The sequence below is a fragment of the Anolis carolinensis genome, chromosome 4 (assembly GCF_035594765.1).
Source record: "Anolis carolinensis isolate JA03-04 chromosome 4, rAnoCar3.1.pri, whole genome shotgun sequence".
In the NCBI taxonomy this organism is placed as follows: domain Eukaryota; kingdom Metazoa; phylum Chordata; class Lepidosauria; order Squamata; family Dactyloidae; genus Anolis; species Anolis carolinensis.
The window spans coordinates 120267299-120290936 of record NC_085844.1 but is presented as its reverse complement, the minus strand read 5'-3'; the positions used below and the strand labels follow the sequence as shown (position 1 = coordinate 120290936).

The following is a 23638-nucleotide window of genomic DNA, read 5'->3' as shown; positions in this document are numbered from 1 at the left end:
TGAGGAAGAAGAGGAAAAATGGAGATGAGCAATGTTGGTGAAATGGATGAAGACCATGGGGAAGAAGAGGAGTCACGGAGATGAGCAATGTTGATGAAAAGGATGAAGACCAGGAGGGAGAGGATGAAGAAGGGGAGACATGGAGATTAGAAATGTTGGTGAAATGGATGAAGATCATGAGGAAGATGAAGAGACATGGAGATGAGCAATGTTAGTGAAATGAAGACCATGAGGGAGAAGGGGAGACATGGAGATTAGAAAAGTTGATGAAATGTTGAAGATCATGAGGAAGATGAGGAAACATGGGGATGAGCAATGTTGGTGAAATGGATGAAGACCATGAGAAAGAGGAGAAATTAAGATGTGAAATGAGTGTTAAATGATGGGGAAATTAATGAAGATCAGGAAGGAGAAGACGAGGAAGAAGAGGACACATTGAGATAAGAAATGCTGGTGAAATGGATGAAGACCATGAGGAAAATGAGGAGCCATAGAGATGAGCAATGTTGGTGAAATGGATGAAGAACATGAGGGAACTGAGGAGCCATAGAGATAAGAAATGTTGGTGAAATGGATGAAGACCATGAGGAAAATGAGGAGCCATAGAGATAAGAAATGTTGGGGAAATGGATGAAGACCATGAGGAAAAAGAGAAGCCATAGAGATGAGAAACGTTGGTGAAATGGATGAAGACCATGAGGAAAAAGAGGAGCCATAGAGATGAGAAATGTTGATGAAATGGATGAAGACCATGAGGAAAAAGAGGAGCCATAGAGATGAGAAATGTTGGTGAAATGGATGAAGACCATGAGGAAAAAGAGGAGCCATAGAGATGAGAAATGTTGGTAAAATGGATGAAGACCATGAGGAAAAAGAGGAAACATGGAGGATAGAAATGCTGGTCAAATGAGTGAAGGACATCAAGTTGAGCCACCAATGGATGAAAGTGGTTAGCCAATGGGAACTTGAAGGAATGGTGGCCTGTCATGGCTTGGGTGGGTGGTCCAGTTGCCCCTTGAGAGGAAGCTTGGGAAGCCCCACTTTCCTTGGCCCAGCCCTTCCCTTCCCTCCAACATGGCTGCCAGGCTCCACCACTTCCACCCACGAGGCGCAGGGTGGCTTCGCCCCCCCCCTTCCTGGCGCCCCTCCTCCCCATTTCCTTGGAGGCTCCTCCCCCTTTTTTCCCCTCCCGGCGGCCATTGGCCCAATCGCGGCCGCCCCCTCGCGCCGCCGCTCAGCTGAGGAGACAATGGGCGATCAAAGGAGGGGAGGGGGAGGAGGAGGAGGAAGAGGAGGAGGATGGCGGGGCTGCTGCTAGCGCGGGCGGGAGCCCAGTTGTGGGGCGCGCGCTCGGCGCTCGATTGGCCAGCCTAGAAGGAAGGAGGGAAGGAAGGAAGGAGCCAGGCACTGAGGAAGAGGAGGAGGAGGAGAGTAGTGGCGGCGGGTACGAGGGATCGCCGCCGCTGCCGCTTCCTCCATTTCCAGCGAGAGTGAGTGCGAGTGTGAGTGCGGGAGGGAGCTGAGGGAGCCCCACTGCGCAGCCTGTTCTGCGCACGAGCACCACCACAAGCAGCAGGAGAAGCAGCACCAGAGGGAGAAGGACGGCGGCGGCGGCGGCGGCGAAGAGGAGGAGAAGGAGAGCGGCACCTCGGGCTGAAGAGGAGGAGCGCCGTGGAGAGCGAGGAGTGGGAGCCCTCCTCCCCTCCTCAAGTGAGACAAAAGTCTCTCCAAACCCGCGCCCAACTCTTCCACCTTGGGAGGCATGGCTTCCGAGGAACTCTATGAGGTAACTGCAACGCCGCCTGCTTTCGGGCCCCCTCCCCCCTCGTTCCCTCAGAGCCCCCTCACTTCCCTCTCTTTCTTGGCCTAGGTTTGTGTGCTTCCAAATTACGCCCTCCCCCACTTCTTTTTTCTTTCAGGGAGGAGGACGGAAATAGGACTCAGAGGAGGAGGAGGAGGAGGCGGCAAAGTGCTGCCCGTTGGCTTCCTCTGCCACTCTTCTCCTCCTTCTTAATCCAACTCCACAGCCAGCCCTTCCACCCCAAGCCTTCTTTTCCTCCTCCTCCTCCTCTTCCTCCTCTGGTCTCGCCACGAGGAGAAGAAGGTGGTGGCGCTGACAGCCTCGGCTCGCTCACACTCTTTGGTTTTTTGCACACCAAAGTCGGTTGTGTGCAAAAATATAAAGGGGCGTGTGTGCGTGCCAAAGCAAGCCTCTTGTCCTCTGCTGGGAGGAGGGCAAGAAGGACAGCTCCCCCCTCTCCCCCCGCGCCCCCACTCTTGTTGGACCTACATTTCTGACGCCTTCTAGAGTGGATGCAAAACAGAACACCCAGTTAAGGCATCTCAACATTCTTGGGCAGAAAGGGCAAGTTTTGGGTTGGTGTTTTGTCTCTCCCCCTCCCCCCAAAAGTGTACTTGAGACGTCAACGTCCTTGCTTTCCTCCGCTTTGAGAAATGGCTGAGCTACTGAGTGGCATCCATTGGGGCAGGCCTAGGCAAACTTGGGCCCTCCAGGTGTTTTGGACTGCAACTCCGACAATTCCTAACAGCCTACCGGCTGGGTTGTTGTGTGTCTTTCGGGCTGTGTGGCCATGTTAGGAATTGTCAGAGTTGCAGTCCAAAACACCTGGAGGGCCCAAGTTTGTTCATGTCTGCATTGGTCTTCTCTCTCTTGGGCTGAGAAAGGAGGTGACTCCTCTTTCTTTGATTTCCGGTCTTCTATGGGCAGTTTCCTATCCCTCCATGCCTAGGAGCACGTTGGGATTTCTCTTGGATGTAACTTCCTGGTTTGAAGATTTCAGCAAGGGATGGAAGAGCCATGATAAGCATGACATTCACTGAATTAGCTATAGTTTTCTTCACCCTTGTGCAAGTATAGTGCAACCCCTGTATCCACAGGAGATTCCATACAAGACCCACATGGATGCTCAAAACCATGAATAACTACGGATCCTATGTTTTGATAATACTTGGGTTGAAAGTCCTTGAGTGGTATTCTATGACATGTCTCCAACCCAAGTATTATCAGAATACCACAGACTAGCACTCAAGGATCTAGTGGGGCCCACAAACACTTCCGGGGAAGACCTACATGGATACCCAAAAGCATGAATTTATTATTTATTTGCTGTACTTCTACCAGTCCTTCTCAGCTCTGAAGGAGGACTCAGGACGGCTTAAAAACTATGGCAATAATTCAATGCTAGATTCAAACAATAACAGTAAAACACAGTGTTATAAAACTATGAAACATATCAATTATAAATAATCTTTCAGATGATTAAAACATATCAAAGGTCTAGCACCAACTCAACTTTATAAACATTAGGCCAATGATTCTCAACCTGTGGGTCCCCAGGTGTTTTTGTCTACAACTCACAGAAACCCTAGCTAGTTTACCAGCTGTTAGGATTTCTGGGAGTTGAAGGCCAAAACATCTGGGGACCCACAGGTTGAACACCACTGCTTTAGATCAATTGCTTTCGCCATTCTTATACAGCTTCCGTCATACTTATGGGTTGTATTAATCCCCAAAGGCTTGCTTAAATAGCCAGGTTTTAAAAATTTTCCTGGAACTTAAAGAGTCAAGGGGCTGTTCTGATGTCACTGGAGAGGGAGTTCCACAGCTGCAGGGCCACCACTGATATTACTTGGGTTGGAGACATGCCATAGAATACCACTCAAGGATCTAGTGGAGCCCACAAACACTTCCTGGAAAGGTTTTTTTTTGGGGGGGAGGATAGGTAAGTGAATCTGGATGTTGAAGCCGTGGATAAGCGGGTTGTACTCTACAAGTTTTGATAGGGGTCAACAGTACATATGTGTTGTCTTAGATTGCTGAACCTGGAATCATAGCACCATTGATGTTTGTTGAACAAAGACTACAAAACTTGGCTTACAGTATTGAACACAGTGTGAGTGAACCCAAAAGGCAAGTTTTGGGTTGGTGTTTCATCCCTCCCCCCCCCCCCCCCCAAGTGTACTTGAGACGCCAATGTCCTTGCTTTTCTCTGCTTTGAGAAATGGATGAGCCACTGAGTGGCATCCATTGAGGGTTTTCTCTCTCTTTGGCTGAGAAGGAGGTGAATCCTATTTGGTTTCAGGTCTTCTGTGGGCAGTTTCCGATCCTTCATGCCTACGAGCATGTTGGGATTTCTCTTGGATGTAACTTCCTGGTTTGGAGATTTCAGCAATGGATGGAAGAGCCATGATAAGCATGCCATTCACTGAAATAGCCATAGTTTTCTTGACCCTTATTCAAGTACAGTACTATTTTTCCATTAGGCGATCCCTCGTAGTTCGAGGGTGATTGTCTTCCACCCTGGGGGTGTGTCCGTAGATGGCTGAAGAGACCTATTCTTGATCTGCATGTTCTCCTGCAGTGAGGACATTGGTTTCCAGGTGGAAGGCAGTCACGGTCAGGATTGGCTTGATGCTCCTTTCTCTTGGCACGTTTCTCCCTTAAGCTGTCCATTTCTGCCTCTTCGAACTCCACAGCACTGCTGGTCACAGCTGACCTCCAATTAGAGCACTCAAGGGCCAGGGCTTCCCAGTTCTCAGTATCTATGCCATAGTTTTTAAGGTTGGCTTTAAGCCCATCTTTAAGTCTCTTTTCCTGTCCACCAACATTACGTTTCCCGTTCTTGAGTTCGGAGTAGAGCAACTGCTTAGGGAGACGGTGATCGGGCATTCGGACAGCATGGCCAGTCCAGCAGAGTTGATGGCGTAGGAGCATCGCTTCAATGCTGGTGGTCTTTGCTTTCTCAAGCACACTGACATTTGTCTGCCTGTCTTCCCAAGAGATTTTCAGGATTTTTCTGAGGCAACGCTGATGAAAACACTCCAGGAGTTTGGTGTGATGTCTGTAGACAGTCCACGTTTCGCAGGCGTAGAGCAGGGTTGGGAGGACAATGGCTTTATAAACAAGCACCTTGGTATCCCTATGGATGTCCCGATCATCAAACACTCTCTGCTCCATTCTGAAAAATGCTGCGCTCACAGAGCTCAGGCGGTGTTGTATTTCAGTGTCAATGTTGTCTTTTGTGGAGAGGTGGCTGCCAAGGTAGCAGAAATGGTCAACATTTTCTAATGTTACACCATTAAGCTGTATTCCTGGCATTGCAGAGGGATTAGCTGGTACCTGTTGGAAGAGCACTTTGGTTTTCTCCATGTTCATGAGAGGCCGAGCTTCTTGTATGCTTCTGCAAAGGTGTTTAGAGTGGCTTGTAGGCCTTCTTCTGAGTGTGCACAAACTACGTTGTCATCGGCATATTGGAGTTCTGTAACAGATGTTGTGGTGACCTTGGTTTTGGCTCTTAAGTCTGCTGAGGTTAAATAGCTTGTCATCTGTCCGATAGATGATTTCCACACCGGTGGGAAGCTTCCCATCAACAAGGTAAAGTATCATAGCGATGAAGATGGAAAATAAGGTGGGAGCAATAACACATCCCTGCTTGACACCTGATTCCACCTTAAATGGGTCACAGTACAATGCCTGTATCCACAGGAGATGCTTTCCAAGACCCACATGGATACTCAAAACCATGAATAACCATGGAACCTATTTTTTGGTAATACTTGGGTTGGAGATGTGCCATAGAATAGCATTCAAGGATCTAGTGGGCCCACAAACACTTCCAGGGAAGAATGTTTTTTGAAGCATGGGTAAGTGAATCCATGAATGTTGAAGCCATGGATAAGGGGGTTGTACTGTATAAATTGTGATAGGTGTCAACAGTACATCTGTGTTGTCTTAGATTGCTGAACTTGGAATCATAGAACCATTGATGTATCTTGAACAAAGACTATAAAACTTGGCCTATAACATTGAGCACAATGTGAGTGATCTCTGTTGAATGCCATGGGCCTTCCTTTTGAGTAAATGTGACGGATTGCACTTTTAGCACATTTCTAACTTCTTACAAATTGAGAACATACCTGTTTCATCCAGCTAAAGAGAGCATATACTATGGATGCTTTGAGTGAGTTGGCTGATATAAAGTTTTTGAACTAATTAAGTTTCTGGTAACAGTTTTCAGTTATAAGGGTGATAGGTCATGGTTAGTGGTTGTGAAATTTTGGCTGCCTTCAGAGTATAAGATAAACTAATTCTTGCAGGAATCCTCTCATAGTAAGGAGTAGTCCTGTGACCAAGTTAAATAGATGTACTTAGACCTTTGTTATTTCATACTGTTCCTAAGCTAAGTAAGTTAGAATGGTATTGGGTGAGTTTCAGATTTGAAGATTCCTAACTCTACCATCTAAAAGGCAATCTCCAATCTCTCTATGGTTTTGAGTTACCTGTTGAGTGTGACAACCAAGTTGTCTTTGATTTATCCAGATGTGATCAAGGTGCATGGTGCTCATTGTTATCATTCATTCATTAATACACTGGGCTATAGAGGCTTAACTGTACCTGATTGATTGAAAAGGGTCATTGGGTGGGAAATTTATTTAAAGTTGTAAATATCGACAAAGTGCTTGACATACTTACGCCGTTTAGCTATAATCTGGAGTTTGAATTTGAAATGTTGACTTAAGTAGAAATCCTAAGCATACTTAAATCCTGTAGAACTTAATGGGACTTCTAAATAGGTGTGCATAGGATTGTAAATGGTTTTAAGTAAAGCTTGTTGACCAGACTTATGATTTCTGTTACATATTATGGAAACTTTATTTTCAAAAGCATTTCAACTCCTATCTTAAAGCATCCTTTAAGATGTATTCATGTTATATACTTTTATTGGTTTTGACAAATATTCACTCTTGAAATATTCTGATATAATGCGTGTGTTCAGTAATGCCAAAGTTGCTTGATAATCTTTTTGTCAAGTTTCTGGTGGAAGAGAACTGGGTTTGATTCTGGTTATAAAGAGTTGGATAGAAATATTTAACTGGAATATACATTAAGTGCTGAGTTGGTACCAAATTATGAAATGATTGATAACTACTATGAATTAGGAACTTTGTGCTCTTTTCCTTTGGTATTGGTTGATTTGATCCATGAGAGTTGAAAGTGTTAGTATTGTCTTCAGTCTACATTGTTTTTTTTGTTTTTTTAAACGTTTATGGGTTTTTAAATCACATTTTATGGAAGTATAAAGAAACCATGAAAAAGGATTACAAATTTCAATTATTGGATGTTTTTGGTAATCACATGTCCACTTTCTTGTTTGGGAATAAAACCAGGAACTGGCAGATTGAAAGCTTTCAGTTCAAAGAAAATTTGATAATTTTAAAAATTGAAATGTGGATTATAAATCCTAGTAATGATTTTTTAAAAATTATTGAGTGCTATGGATAATTTTTGGTGACAATTCTTTACAACTCAAAAGCAACTCAACCAGTGCTTGCTTCCATATTGGATGAAAACTTGCTTTGAGAAACTGTGGATCAAATCTATCATCTTTTCTGGATATAGTTCTCTTTGGATTAATTCAATTATTCAAAGGATTGAAGAAATGAATGCCATTCCAGGAATATTACAGTTGTTGCAGTTTAATAGCATTCTGGAAATTATAAAACAAACATTCATTCATTTGAAGAACTGGATGAACCTTAAAGCCAGTGAGTACAACTCTACCCTCTTCCACTTCTGAAAATATGGACTTCTGCTCTATATTAATGGCATTGCTAGTTTTTTTTTTCTAGTAAGGAGTTCCATGCACCTTTAAGCTTAAACAGCATCTGTAATTATTTTAACTTGGAGTTAAATATCCTGCATCCATTGTTTGCATTCTGCAGTGGTTGCTGAATTTGTTTTTGTGGTGGGAAAGAAAGAAAGAAAAGAAAAGCAACAGGAAGAATTGTTCCAAATCACCACCTACTTCTGCATGAAACTACTGAATTGTTAAAGATAGTCAAAGACATTTCAGCAGTGTTTTGGCTATGTGAATTAAACCAACAGTACCTCAGGATAATACTTTTTTCTGTGGCAGTGTCCTTGATATGGAACCTCTTCCTCAGAAGGGTTCACCTGACCTTATGAATTTCTGTGATTGGTAAAAAAGTCTTTATGCCTCCATTACATTACGATATTTTATTTTGCTGTTATTGTTATCTTTTCAGTAGAGGTTTGAGTCAGTTTAAATATGTTTTTTCTATCTTATTTTATATTTGTATCATTATGATAGGTATTATGGCTTGTGTGTCCATTTGGAATCTACCTTTAGCATTTTCTTGTAAAAATTATTTACTTATCGTGTCAGAAGCTAACTGAGGGTACAATTGTAATGTATTTAAAAACACAAAGTTGTTTTTTTTTTAAACTTGGCGTTATATTAAATGTCCTTTGACCAGTAGCTGGCCACTTGGAGTGCCTCTGGTGTTGCTATAAGAAGGTCCTCCATTGTGCATGTGGCAGGGCTCAGACTGCATTGTAATAGTTGGCCTGTGGTTTGCTCTTCTTCTCACTCGTATGCCATGGACTCTACTTTGTGGCCCCATTTCTTAAGGTTGACTGTGCATCTCGTAGTGCCAGAACGCAGTCTGTTCAGCGCTCTCGCAAAATGAAGGTTGGGCAAAAGCGTTTTCTATAAATAGGAGGTTACTGACTAACTGTTTCATTCATAAGATAGTTAGGAACTTGAATTAGTTTAACTGTTACTTGAATTAGTTTAACTGTTAACATCAATAGTTGACTTAGACACATGCACGTATATTTTTGCGCTGTATTGTCTATTGGGGTCGGGGCAACTTATCATTTGAAATAGACAAGATAAACTGCATCCAACCTCTCACATTGAATGTGAATGCTGACCACTAAATGACAGAGTAAAAAGATTTATTACAGCAATTTTAAATCATAGGCTTTAGTGACTATCTTGGGAAAGGGAATAACCATTGCTATTTAGATTTGACACATGGGTGGAGTAATCAAGATAATGTCATGAACGGAGAATTATGAAATTTAGAGGAAGGAAAAAAAATCTCTAGCAGGCCCCAATAAATTTCAAGTTACTGTAGAGGTATTAGCAGTATGATTCTGAAACAAGTGATTTCAATCTGGTTATATTATTTATTACTGGTTATTCAAATGACATTTAGTTATTTAGTGTGGAGATCTTTCATTATGAAAAAGTATGATGGACTGTTGTAGTCATAGGAATGAGAAGCAACTAGGATAAAATAAGGCACATTATCTAATGTTATGAAAAAGCAAATATTATTTATTTTATTTATATCATGCATTTCTCCCAGAACAGATAGAATGTAAGGGCCTGAAAAGAAAATCAGATTTTCAGATCTTAAAGGTTTGTGACTTCTGAAGATTCTTGAGCTGTAAAGAAAGCTATGGAGCTAGACCATGGGTTATGAAAATGGTTGAAAACTTTATAATCTGATCGTCAGTTTGTATTTTATTCAACCATTGTATTTGCTGCATATATATTTCATCTTCAGAGTTTAGGAATGTCTATTAGAGATGCATTAGGAGGTAGAAGCTAATTGTAGTTCTTTGGTTGATGGCCCAATGTGTCTGGAGATGCACAACTGTCCTTTGATGGCTGTTATTTCAGTGCACACAAAACTCAAATGTTAATTGTTCTTGAAGTAAAGCAAAATTTTAAGGAAGTTGATCCAGAAGTGAAGTATATGAAGGAATAAAATATAAAGATTTGACGTACTGGATTAGACCATGGTCCATCTGTTGTAATTTTCCAGAAGTGGCAAGCCAACTGCTTTTGGAAGCAGATTGTATTGTATCTTCCTTGTTCTCATTCTCTGCTAATCAGGGGCGTAGGGGCACTGAAACTATAGGTTCTGTATTGTACCTGTCATAATTAAAAGGTTGACAGAATTGCCCCCTAAGAATTTGTCTAATTTTCAAGTATCCAAACTAGAGTTCTTTGAGTATAGCAATCATAAATCTATGTTGAGGCGTGTTGCGTCAAAGAAGTGAGTAAACTTTGGATAACTATGTTACATAGATTATTAGTGAAGAATGCTTTCAGTTGAAGAGCTGAAGAATTCCTGTTTCTAAATAAAAACATGTAATAATAATAATGTGCATATTCCTGTATATTTAATTTAAAATGCAAAAAATATTTCAGGTGTTTAGATTTTTTCTCTCAAATTATTATGTGGAGATTGTGTCAGGTTAGCATATTTGGGAAGATAATTTGTTGAATTGACAATAGTGTTTATAGAATATGCAAGTATGAGCTTTTAACTACGGCTTTAAAATATTTTAAGATATATAAATTTTATGAAAAATTAAATTTAGTTATAGTGAAATTGCATACTTTATATGCATGCCTTGGGCTTAAACATATCCTTCCATTACTGGTTGACTGTGTTCCTCATATTCACTTTCCTGATACAGTACTGTGTTTTATTGAAACTTTCTTTTGAAAGAAAAATTTATAGTTGAACTATAAACCTTATTTGATAGATAAACTCACTATTGCTGTCAGATGTACCCTTCTAAGACGTGTTAATAAAAGACTGCATTTACTTGAGTATAATGTGCCACCGAATGTAATGCACAACTCCATTTTGAAGGTGCACGTTACAAAAATAAAGATTTGCTGTTGAATGTAATATGCCCAATTTATTTGACTTATATCTGGAAGCCACGCTTCTTGCCAGCCTTGCACAGTTCCCAACTTGCCTCATTCAAAGGATCTTCAAAAGTGCGAGGGAGATTTTGAAGGCCTCGTACATGAGGCTAGTTGCGAGGTTTCTGCTCTCTGTTATCTCACATGCTCTTTGCAGGTGCCACCCTGAGGGATGTGGGTGGCTTGCAGAGAGGTAGGCAATGGAATTGCTGATAGGCAAAGGAAAGCTATGCCTCTCCCTTGCTGGGTTGAGTCAAAGAGTGGGGGGCATCTAAATGAGTGACTGACCTGACCCGATGGGAGAGGGAGGAGAAGGAGGTTGTGGGAGCAGTGGTTTCAAGGCACCTGCATCCCCCAGGATGGTGGTAGCAAAGAGCAAGAGATAGAGCAGGGAATGGGCTGGTTTTTGTGCATTATTCTAACCTACCATAAAAGCTAATGAACACCCCAATTTTGGCAATGTCATTCAGCCAGAAAAGGTGAGCATTAGATTTAAGGAAATATGGTATTTGGTGGTAGGTATGATAGTGTCTCAAGTTTTTAAAAAAGTTTCTTTAACTATAGTTGTAATAGCAGGATCAGTAATACAGAACAAATATAAAAACATAGAAACAATACAGTTGGTCTTTTAAATCCACAGGTATTTTAACATAAGACAACCCATTTTGATAAGACAAGCATTGACATAAGTGTTTAAAACAAAAGTCACATTAAATATGATTTGTTAATTATCACTACAATAACATACCTCACAACCTTTGCAGCTAAATTATCTCATCAATGTCACATTTCACAATCATATGTATAGGACAGATTGTTACACACAGCATATTTTTGCTGTTTTTTTTCCATTTGTGTCAGCACCTAAAATGACATGTACACCTATTCTTATTCCTATTTTTACTGTCAGAATCTACCAGGTCTGTGACTGCCTCTTGACATTTCAGGCAAACTGGGTATGTCTCTGTACTCAACAAAGTTTTAAATGAATTGTATTAAACGTCTTTTGCGATGTTTATAGCATTGAAGATTATTCCCCACTATATTAATATCTCTATAAGACATGTGAAGTAGTGATTTCAGAGTTGGTTTGTGACTCTGAAGTGCAACGTTCTACATGACAGTGGAAATCCACTGGGTGACCGTAAGTAAGGCATACTCTTTATCAGTTTCAGTGGAAAGCAGAGGCAAATCTCTTGAGCAAATCTTGTAAAAAAAAAAAACCCACTGTAATATGGTCACTTTAGGATTACCACAAGTTACAGACAATTTGAAAGCATGCAACAGCAAGGGGCAATCACCAGTACATTTGAACGAGAATGTCATTCACAACTTCTTTTCATATTTACTGTAAGCTGTTCATAGAAATGAGCTGTTAATAAATGCTCATTGTGTGACAGTGTATCTTGAGACTGGTTATAGATGTCTATACAACTTTTGGATTATTATGCATTGAAGAAAGGGGAATCATAGTTACTTCTTTGGTAGCTAATTAACAAATGTTTTGGAAAACAAAATAAAATTCTGTTTTTCATGCATTTAGATTTTTGGACAAAGAGTATTGAAGGAATTTCTGAGTTATGTTTTCCCAACATGTCAAACAGAATCAGATTTTTCTTAAGTTAACCAATTATCTGGCTAGTTGTAAAAAAAAGGTGGCCATGACATACCATACATACTCATATATAAATCAATCTCATGTATAAGTTCGAGGTCACTTTTGGCATCAAAACCATGGATTTTGATGTGGTCCATGGCTAAGTTGAGGGTCATTTTGTGGAGAGGGGAAGTGCCAGTGCTGCCTCAGGAGGCGAACTATCCCTACGCACTACCACCATTTCCCCATTCTGATATTCAAAAAGGCTAGAAGTAGCATTATGGTAGAGATAGGTGAGACTAGTCACTTGCATTTCTGTTCAGAAAAGGGAATAGTTCCCTTTTTTATATAAGAATTAAGTACTGTATTTACATTGACCTATGGTTTTGGAGATCAATTATTTGAGTAAGATTTCTAGACTTATGCATAAATATATACAGGAGATTCTGGCCATGCTCACAGATGACAGTGTCATAAACATACAATGTAGAATTGCAATACAAACCAGCTCGTATTCTATACTTTGTTTTGGATGTTATTTATTGTTTTATTGGGCATCTTCCACTGAATTGTACTAATTTGTCAATTCTACTATCCTGTTACAGTATGAAAGTTTTGTAACTGGGGCCAAAAAGGACCCCCAAACCAGATTAATAGATTTTATGCAATATGATAATTTCATGGAGGAATCTTGTTTCATAAGTCCTAAGGAAGATTCTAATGGAATGAGTAAATTTAGAGCATTACGTTTGTAAGTAGCCTTTGTAAACCTGTGGGTTGCTATTGATCTTTGGTGTTGTTTGTGTTCATGTTATAAACAGTGGTGAGAATATGCAAAATAATTGGGTTTTTTTTCTGTAGCCACTCTGTCTTCATGAAAGAAGTAAAGCTATTTCTGGTTTAATCATCTGTAGACATGACAAGTGACTAAAAGTATTAAACAATATTTAGCAATGTCACTTTTGACACATAAAACTTTATATGCATGGAGTTTTAGTTGATCAGGTCTTCCCAATAAGTAAAAGAATTATAATATTTTCCCAGCTAAATGAAATCCCCCCTCTCCTCCCAAACAGACACACAAACCTCATGACAATTTATATCTTTTCTTCATCATTATGGTTATAGACAGTCTGAAATGTAGAGTTGTGAAGACTGACACAAACATTATATAATTTTTCCTTCACTGCTTTAATGTTGCCTGTGGTGGCAAGGTTAAAGACAATTGTTCATCTGATGTTTTGTGGAAACTACTTCTAAGTGCACAGGTTTCGTCCACATAAAATATATGTTCCGCCAGTTTCGTAAAGTCCATGCACTGCTTTGATGTCTGGGTTTGTAAATATTGAAAGGGGAAGGCATTATCGCATAGTAGTGGAGAGGTCTGACACTTTATGAGGGTTTATGCTTGTACCATATAGAACATACTTTTTGTTTTTTAAGAAATGTGATGATGTGTCATTTTGTTTTTCTTTTTCGCTTATCTTTGTGCAAGTGAGTTTTTAAAAATGTTACATTTATTAACATTTTCACAGTAATAGCAAACCTCTTTAATGTTTTTTTCCAAAATTATCCTTGAAATAAAATGAGTAAAAAAAATAAAAGGATTATTTTAGAGCAATATCAGAATAATTTCTGGATCAATTTTTCCGTGTACCAATTCCATTAGTATATCCATAAAAGTTTATTTAAATTTATGAACAGTGATCTGCTTTTAGTAGCAGCCAGATTCCACTATCTTACCATAATAAGCATTACTGCAGTTAATAGGTTAAAAACAAGAAGCTGGTTTATAGTTATGAGCATCTATTATATAATTAAGTAATACTAACTGGGTTCAATTTCTGTCTGACCCTGTTTGTTCAACCAAGTTTAAAGTGTGAACCCAGTTGTAAAGGACTATGAACGTCTAAGGCTCCTTCAGGCAGGGGGAATCTTTTTATCCCACCACTGCCACCAATTTGTAAAGAACAAGTAACAACTGCCACCAATTTAGAAAGATGCAACCACCAATTGGCAAGGAGATGCCTCCTATTTCAGCAGTGCGCGACCACCAAAGACTCAAGGAGGAGACCTTTTACTTTTTTCCCCTTTCTTCTTCACTTTAGATGGTAGCGTAACTTTGTTTAGAATATATGCGACAGAGGCTTGGATGTTGAAAGAACAATAACAAGTTTATTCAGGCACAAGCTTGGTGGTTACAAAAGATGTTTCACTTAGAGGTATTCTTATTAACAGTTACAATACTAGAATGAGATGAATCAAACTCTAAAGTATCACTTCTTTTACTTAAAGTAGTTAAAACTTCTTCCTCTATTCCTTTTAAACTGTTACTTCAATGGATCTCTATGAGTCCAGCTGGGATTGGTTCCCAAAGTCTGAAACTTAGACTATCCAGTGACTTCAAACCACAGTCACACCTGTGATATACTATCATAGATTCTCTGTGGCTTTCCAGGACACAGACCACATTAAATAAGTCATCAAACTTATTTAAAACCGACTCAAAATGAACAATTGAGTCTCCTTGATCCCATCAACCTAGAATCAATCTTCCCTGTGCCTCATCAGAGCACAGACTGAGATTTTAACTTCCCTGGTTTCCCTAAACCTGGAACCAGTCTATTCCCTGTGATTCTTCTGATCACAAACTGACATTTGAACTTCCCTGGTTCTAACCACCTCAGAACCAGTCCTTCCCTGTGATTCTTCCAATCACAGACTGAACTCTTTTTTAAAACATTCCCTCTTTTTTCATCCAGCTAGCTCCGCCCCTTTCTTGCTAGCTTAGAAAAAGTTACATTTCTACAGAAGCAGCTACGTTTCTATGGCAACCTGCCTCAGAATGCTGAGCTGGCTACCATCCCACACACACTGGTAACTCTAATACTTACCCATTCCAAACATATACCTATAATTAAACATAACATATGTAAGCCAAAATTCATACTTCATTACACCAGTATCCTTTTATTTCAGGACAAATCAACAAAATATGAGTAACTCCCACATTTTGATACTCTGCACCTCCCAGAAACCAAGATTATATGATCCAAATTTTCTGTAGCCTCTGTGCTCAATTTTGTTTTCATGTGTTTGCTATTCATTTCATTCCATTATTGAACAGTTCTGTTAGGAAGCTGTTTCTAGTGTTTTCTCAGAATCTTGTCTGGATTAAGTAGTAGGCTAGATAGTGAATTTATCAATTCGTAGTTGGAACATTATTTGTTATGTTGATAGTCAACCTACCAGTATTTTCAATAGATTTGCAGTCCTGATAAAGACCAGATTCATAGTTTGAAGGTTCAGGGAATCAGACAGCCTGGATACCAGAAACATGCTTACTCTGATGCCAGAACTGTAATGTAATCATAATTAGGACCCATGTATTGCTTTATCTTCCATGAGTATAGCTAATCCCCATTTAAAGATTTCCAAGTTGGCAATCATCAGTACATATTCTCATAATGTCATCAAATTCAACAGCATAGTTTTTGAAAAAGTATTTCATTTTGTATTTTCTGAATCTTTTATCATTCATCTATAGGGGATTAACCCTGGGTACAAATGTAATGAGTCGGAAAGAAAACCTCTTTTCATCCTAATTCTATGAAAGTACATTATGTTTTGGAATTAAAAATGAACAAAGTATAGGAGAAAACATTTACCATATGCAGTTGAAAGCCACACCCAAATACTTAGGCGATCCCTCGTAGCTCTAGGACGATTGTCTTCCATCCTTGGTGTTTTGGGGGTGGGTTCTTAGGTGGCTAAAGAGACCTATTCTTGACCCGCATATTCTCCCACAGTGAGGACATCGGTTTCCAGGTGGAAGGCGGTCCCGGTCAGGGTTAGCTTGACGCTCTTCCCTCTTGGCACGTTTCTCCCTTAGGCCCTCCGTTCGTGCCTCTTCGAACTCCGCAGCACTGCTGGTTACAGCTGACCTCCAATTAGAGCACTCAAGGGCCAGGGCTTCCCAGTTCTCAGTGTCTATGCCACAGTTTTTAAGGTTGGCTTTGAGCCCATCTTTAAATCTTTTTTCCTGCCCACCAACATTCCGTTTCCCATTCTTGAGTTCAGAGTAGAGTAACTGCTTTGGGAGACGGTGATGGGGCATTCGGACAACGTGGCCAGTCCAGCGGAGTTGATGGCGTAGGAGCATCGCTTCAATGCTGGTGGTCTTTGCTTCCTCAAGCATGCTGACATTTGTCCGCCTGTCTTCCCAAGAGATTTGCAGGATTTTCCTGAGGCAACGCTGATGGAAACGCTCCAGGAGTTTGGTGTGACGTCTGTAGACAGTCCACGTTTCGCAGGCGTAGAGCAGGGTTGGGAGGACAATGGCTTTGTAAACAAGCACCTTGGTATCTCTACGGATGTCCCGGTCATCAAACACTCTCTGCTCCATTCTGAAAAATGCTGCGCTCGCAGAGCTCAGGCGGTGTTGTATTTCAGTGTCAATGTTGTCTTTTGTGGAGAGGTGGCTGCCAAGGTAGCGGAAATGGTCAACATTTTCTAATGTTACACCGTTAAGCTGTCTTCCTGGCTTTGCAGAGGGATTAGCTGGTGCCTGTTGGAAGAGTACTTTGGTTTTCTCGATGTTCAGTGAGAGGCCGAGCTTCTCGTATGCTTCTGCGAAGGTGTTTAGAGTGGCTTGTCAGAGCACGCGGTTTGGATAAACACACATGCAGCAGAAGATCAATGAAGAATCACTGGCACCAATAAAGAGGCTGAAGCCTGTTTGGCTATCTACAAAAGGTTTACTAACAAACGGAAAACTCAAGACAATATATACAGACAGAGTGCAAAGAGACAGAGAGAGCAGAGAGCAGAGGGAGCTATTTATAACCACCTCTGCTGTCTGATGCAATACACAGTTAACTCTTTACACACTCACATAGTGGACAGCAGACAGTGCATGATGCAATCTCCAGCTCACATTGCAACACTATACATTTACATTTAAACAACTCTATATACAATCATTCCCACTTCAACAATTCCCCCTCTTTAAATGTAATTTAGTCATCACAGTTATATACACAGCTCGAACACATTTCCATCACCTTCTTTTACATTCATAACATTGTTACACTCTGAATGTCTAACTTTGTAACTCAGGTTAAGCAAACATATACACAACTTCTTCTTGCATGTATGGGGAACACTTTCACAAGTTTACAATACATTACACACAATCACCCACAACTATAGACTCATTCTTCAACAATTACAAATCTACCTCTACTAACAAAATCTTTTGCCACAGGTGTTTTATGAAATTTCGTTGGATCACATGCATATGGTACTAAAGCATATCTCTTCTTCTCTACACTAACATGACTCAAATTTCCCTCTTCTTTAGCTTCTTGTTTCACCTGTGTGTCTACACCTTTGTTACTAGATCTTCTTCTTGTTCCTTGTTTCTTAGGTGTACCTTGACTTGCTTTCTTTGGTGTTGTGCATTCTGACTTCACTGACTCAATTACTTTCTTAGATGTTTCTTCACTTTCTACATTGACTTTAGCTCGCTGAAAACCATGTAACTTTTCTACATTGGAATGTATGTTATTCCAATCTCTGGGTCTTTCAAAATAGGCCATCTTTGACAATTTCACTTTGGTAGGTGTCTCTAAGAACTTGTAAGACTTTTTGCTGTACCCAGTGAATGTCATTTCTTTGTATTTTTCTTTCTTATTTGCTCTCTCACTGGCTGGGATGACTATATTTGCTCTCTGGCCAAATATTCTCAAAAACTTGTAATTTGGTACATGATCATACAACTTTCGAAAACGAATGTCTTGCACACACTCATCCCACAGGCTGTTTGTCAAATAATTACATGTGTGTAACACTTCTGGCCAATTATTGTTAGCTATATGACTGTCTTTAAAGATACACAATTTCATCTCATTTAACAGCTGTGCTTTTTTTTCAGCAAGAACTTCTTCACCTTTCATTTGTTTGTTCAATTTCAATCCAATTAATATTCTTTGACCTTAACAATGCTTTAAATTCACTGCCACATTCTTCTGCACCTTTGTCAATTATTAAAGTGTCCAATTTCTTTTCATACACATTTTCTACCAAACTTAGCCAATCACTCAATTTTCTAGTTGCTTCTGATAAGTCTGTAAAGAGCATAACCGAATCTGCTCATTCTTTCTACAATAAGCATCATATATTTTGATCCACCAGTACTTTTTTCAAAAGGACCCTCAATATGTACATGTGCGTTCTCAAACATGCCATCCACACTTATTTTAGACCTCTTGTAAAACTTTACAGGCTCTTTCTTCACTTCATTACATATGGCACAATCTAAATCATAGCTACATGACTCCATTTTGTAATTAGGTCACAAATTAAGTGTCTTCCTTAATATTTTCATTCTAGCATGACCCATCGCTCGGTGGAATAAATGCAGACAACGATCATGTTGAATTTGACCTCCTACACACATAATCTCTACATTTTCTCCATCAATGCTGTTCACTTTTTCAAACATTTCATACATTCTGTTTCTTTTTACTCCTTTGCCAAGCAATTTTCCTTCCCTATCACGAATATAGCAATAAATTCCTTTAAAAACGCTTTAAACTGTTGATCAGTCAATGTGGCTACACTTAACAAATTTGTCTTCATTTCAGGCACATACAAGACTTTCTCCCAATACAATTTTAAACATGGAATATAACAGGTTCCAAATTTAGAAAACAATTTAAATGACCCATCAGCCAAAGTTACATTTGCTCCTTCCAAATCTTGTACATCTCTCAACAGAGAAATATCGTTAGTAATATGATGAGTGGCTCCTGAGTCCAAAACCCATTTGTTACTTCTTTCGCTGTCTCCATCTTCATTTGCAGCCATCAAAACTCTTGGCTCAGGGTTGTTGTTCAGTCCACTTCTCCTGTGGCTACCTCTGGCTTGACGTCCTCTTTGATGTCTTCCTCTGTTCTGGCAATCTCTTGCTAAATGTCCTGGCCTGTTACAAATTAAACATTTCCTTACAGCTCTAACACTCGCACAAGCAGCTGTCTGGCTCAGCGTCTCTGGAGTTGACTCCCCCTCGCTCTGGTAACTTCTCCCACACGAGGTTTCTTTTTCAAAACGTAGTCGTTCCACTTCCTCCAAGATCCTGGAACACACTAAATCCAGACTCTATAACTATAACTCAATTACATTTAAACAACTCTATATACAATCATTCCCACTTCAACATGGCTTGTAGGTCTTCTTCTGAATGTGCACATACTATGTTGTCATCAGCATATTGGAGTTCTATAACAGATATTGTGTCTTCGGTTTTGGCTTTCAGTCTGCTGAGGTTAAATAGCTTGCCATCTGTCCAATAGATGATTTCCACTCCGGTGGGAAGCTTCCCATCAACAAGGTGAAGTATCATAACGATGAAGATGGAAAATAAGGTATGGGCAATAACACATCCCTGCTTGACACCTGATTCCACCTTAAATGGGTCACTTTGGGAGCCATTGCAGTCCAAGACTGTTGCCATCATGTCATCATGGAGGAGCCGCAGGATGTTCACAAATTTGTCAGGGCACCTGATTTTATGGAGGATGGTCCAGAGACCGCTGTGATTCACTGTGTCGAATGCTTTTGCAAGGTCAATGAATGCCATGTACAGAGGTTGGTTTTGTTCCCTGCATTTTTCTTGGAGCTGTCGTGCAGTGAAGATCATGTCCACTGTTCCTCTGGAGGGGCGGAAGCCATTCTGGGATTCTGGGAGGGTGTCTTCTGAGACAGGGAGAAGGCAGTTTGCAAGGATTCTTGCCAGGATTTTCCTGGCGGAGGTTAGAAGGGAGATGCCGCGATAGTTCCCGCAGTCTGTTCTGTCCCCTTTCTTGAAAAGGGTGATGGTGGTGGCATCCTTGAAGTCTGCTGGGATTTTCTTGGTCATCCACACCTTTTCAGTGAGCTGGTGGAGTTGTTGTATCAGCTCAGGACCACCCTCTTTGAAGATTTCAGCAGGAATGCCATCAGGTCCGCTGGCTTTGTTGTTTTTTTGTTGGCTGATGGCATTGCTGACTTCTTCCAAACTAGGCAGTGCTGCAAGCTCATCCCTGGTTTGTTGTTGCGGGATTTGTGAGAGGGTCTCTTCAGCCACATTGGAGCTGCAATTCAGCAGGTTCTGGTAGTGCTCTTTCCAATGTAGTGCAATTGATGTTTTGTCCTTCAGAATTTTGGTTCCATTTGATGAGTGTAGGGGCAATATGCCATGGTTTCTTGGTCCATAAATGATCTTTATGGCTTTGAAAAATCCCTGAGCGTCATGGGTATCTGCAAGGTGTTGGATTTCTTCAGCCTTCTTTGTCCACCAGATGTTCTTGAGTTCTCTGGTCCTTCTTTGGACCTCAGCTTTTGCACTGGCATAGATCTTTTTCTTGGCAGCACAGTTGGTGTCTCTCTGCCATGTTTGGAAGGCTTTCCTTTTGTTATCAATTAGCTGTTGGACCTCTTTGTCGTTATCATTAAACCAGTCTTGATGTTTCTTAGTTTGGTATGCAATGGTTTCTTTGCAGGCTGTGATGATGGAGGTCTTCAGTTTGTTCCAATGTTCCTCAACATTTTCGAGGTGTTCTGTGGGTAGATGATCCTTGAGTGTTGTTTGGAGAAGGGCTCATTTGGAAGGCTCCTGAAGGGCTTGGGTGTTCATTTTGCGCCTTGTTTTTCTTCCTTGGAGTCTGCGTTTGGGGACGATCTTGATAGCCATCGTGGATCGGATTAACCTGTGGTCCGTCCAGCAGTCATCAGCACCTGTCATGGCTCTTGTGAGAAGCACATCGCGGTGGTCTCTGGCACGTGTAATAACATAGTCCAAGAGGTGCCAATGCTTTGACCGAGGGTGCTTCCATGATGTCTTGAGCTTGTTTTTCTGGCGGAAGAGCGTGTTGGTGATGACAAGGTTGTGCTCTCCACATTTGGTGAGAAGCAAGATGCCATTCGAGTTGCTGTTTCCGACCCCGTCTTTTCCTATGATCCCTGGCCACAGGTCGGAGTCCCTTCCGAATCTTGCATTAAAGTCCCCCAGGAGGATGATTTTGTCCTCCTTAGGTATCTCCGATAGGATGGTGTCCAGCTGACAGTAAAATTTTTCCTTGATGTCTTCGTCAGCATCTAGAGTTGGGGCATAGGCGCATATGATAGTTGCCTGTTGGTTTTTGGCAAGTTTAATTCAGAGAGTTGAAAGTCGTTCATTGATGCCAATGGGTGCTTCAGTCAGGTGCTTCACCAGGTCATTTCTGATCACAAAGCCAACTCCATGTATTCTTCACTCTTCTTCAGGCAGTCCCTTCCAGAAGAAGTTGTAGCCTCCCTTTTCTTCCTTCAGCTGTCCCTCTCCTGCTCTCCGGGTCTCCTGAAGGGCTGCTATGTCGATCTTAAAGCGTCCCAGCTCCCTTGCAATGATAGCACTCCTGCGTTCGGGGCGTTCGCTGTCAGTGTCCGTACGTTCCATGTTCCAAAGTTCATTTTTCTTTTTTGGCCGCAGAGTGGTGACCCCTCTGGACGCGGCAGTCCAGTCAGGGTAGGAGAGGCAGACTATGTTTAGGGCACCTTTTCTAGCCCCTTCCCGTGTGAGGTGAGCAGAGCGGATCCTATAAAGGGCTGCTCAGTCATGGATACAGCTGCCGGACTACTCAACTGCCTCGGTCCTTGAGGTAGAACGACTGAGTCCATATCCACTGCCCACGTGCCAGTCTGTGACTAGGGGCTTCCAGATTTCACAGTCCTGCCCCCGTCGCCACTCGCTGATCGCCATGGGACTTTTGTAGGTTTGTTTTTATTTTTGTTGGAAGACGCCTGTGCGTGATTTTTTTTAATGTGTGGAGATCGGTGCACGGCCGGTCAACACACAGTCTTCACAGAGTGAGGTTCCAGCAGTGGTGTGATTAACACAATGACAGTGGCTTCTCAGTCTGTTGCAGCCTTCTTCCACCTTCACAGCCGTTGTAACATGTACCATGTTATCCTCCGCCTGCTCCGCCGTTGAGGTCTTTGGGTCTTCGGATTGTGCTTGGTCTGGATCCTCCCCTGCAGCCACTCCTGGGAGTGCATCACTCCAGTGGTTGTGCCCACAGGTTCATCGGAACCATTCAAATCTAGGCACTTATCATAGCAATAAATGAGCTTGGAAATTCCTTCCCCACTAAATTCTGCCGCCTCCGTCGTCAACCATTTGTTTCGAACAATGTGGGCGTGGCTGGCAACACAGTGTTTTGATGATGCTGTGCAGCTTCGGGAAGGGTTGACGACGGAGGCGTTAGAATTTAGTGGGGAAGGAGTTTCCAAGCTCATCTATCGCTATGATAAGTGCCTAGATTTGAATGGCGACTACGTGAGATGTGATATTTGGGTGTGGCTTTCAACTGCATATAGTAAATGTTTTCTCCTATACTTTGTTCATTTTTAATTCCAAAACGTAATGCACTTTCTGGATAACCCTCATATGTTTAAAAGCATTCGTTTCAATTAGGGGTGTGCGAAATTCCATTGGATTTCAGATAATTTCGGAGATCCGACTGCTGAGCTGCCAGAAATGGACTGGGAAGGACTCCTTTGGAGCCTTTCCGGAACAAAAAATGAACCGCCTAATCTTTTGGCTAAAAATTTGGGAAAGATTAGTTGATTTGGACTTATTTTTCATCATTAGTATTCTGGCTGTTTGTTGTACAAGCACAAACAACAATATCTCCTTGGTGGGGGCGATGGGGCTGAGTGGCGAGCGCAGCCACATTTGCTGCATTACGTTTCTCAGCCAATCAGAGGGCTGGTTCAGTCCATTCTCCTCCCGTCTTGTGGCACTGTTTTGGGCTTCAAATCCCAGACATCTTTGTTGCAGTTTAAAAAAAATGCTATTGGTAAAAACTTCTTTTAAAATTCCAAAAGATCAGTGGATGAGCGAAACATCATAAAATGTGGCAGACTTACAGCCGTAAATGTGTCCCACAAGCGTGCCAAGTTTCATCCTGATAGCCTTACAAATGACAGATGAGGCTCTAAAGATTCTCCATTGGTGCCAGTGGACCAAATCCTACCAAAACAAAAATGGAACTCAGGGTTCCGAATTATGAATCGGAATGGCCTCCTTCCTAATCTCTCGGGTTCAGAAACTGAATTATATGGCAGTGTAGATGGGGCGTAACTGATCATCCTTTTCACATAATTGTTGGCTCTCAGATAAATTTAAAAGTATAGTAAGACATACCTTAACTTTGCAGAAGCCATGCTATTTCTTTAAATATTCCTTCTATAAATTTGCTAATGGCTGTGGCGCAGGCTGGTTTGTAGCCAGCTGCAGCAAGTCACTATGACTAAGAGGTCATGAGTTCAAGGCCAGACTGTGTCGGAGTGAGCACCCGACAATTAAAATAAAAAATAGCCCTCTCGTTATTGATCTAAGCAACCCGAAAGACAGTTGCATCTGTCAAGTAGGAAAATTTAGGGACTGCTTATGGGGGGAGGC

The 23638-nt window shown here is 41.2% G+C and overlaps 1 protein-coding gene across 1 annotated transcript in view; it reads left to right on the top strand.

The window, feature by feature from the left end:
* Positions 1–1212: 1212 nt before the first annotated feature.
* cdyl (chromodomain Y like) overlaps positions 1213–23638 on the top strand; it is a 170980-nt gene continuing 148554 nt past the window's right edge. Inside the window, exon 1 of the mRNA XM_062977697.1 lies at positions 1213–1786. Within this exon, the coding sequence (XP_062833767.1) occupies positions 1763–1786 (24 nt within the window). The 5' untranslated portion in view covers positions 1213–1762. The remainder of the gene's footprint in view (positions 1787–23638) is intronic.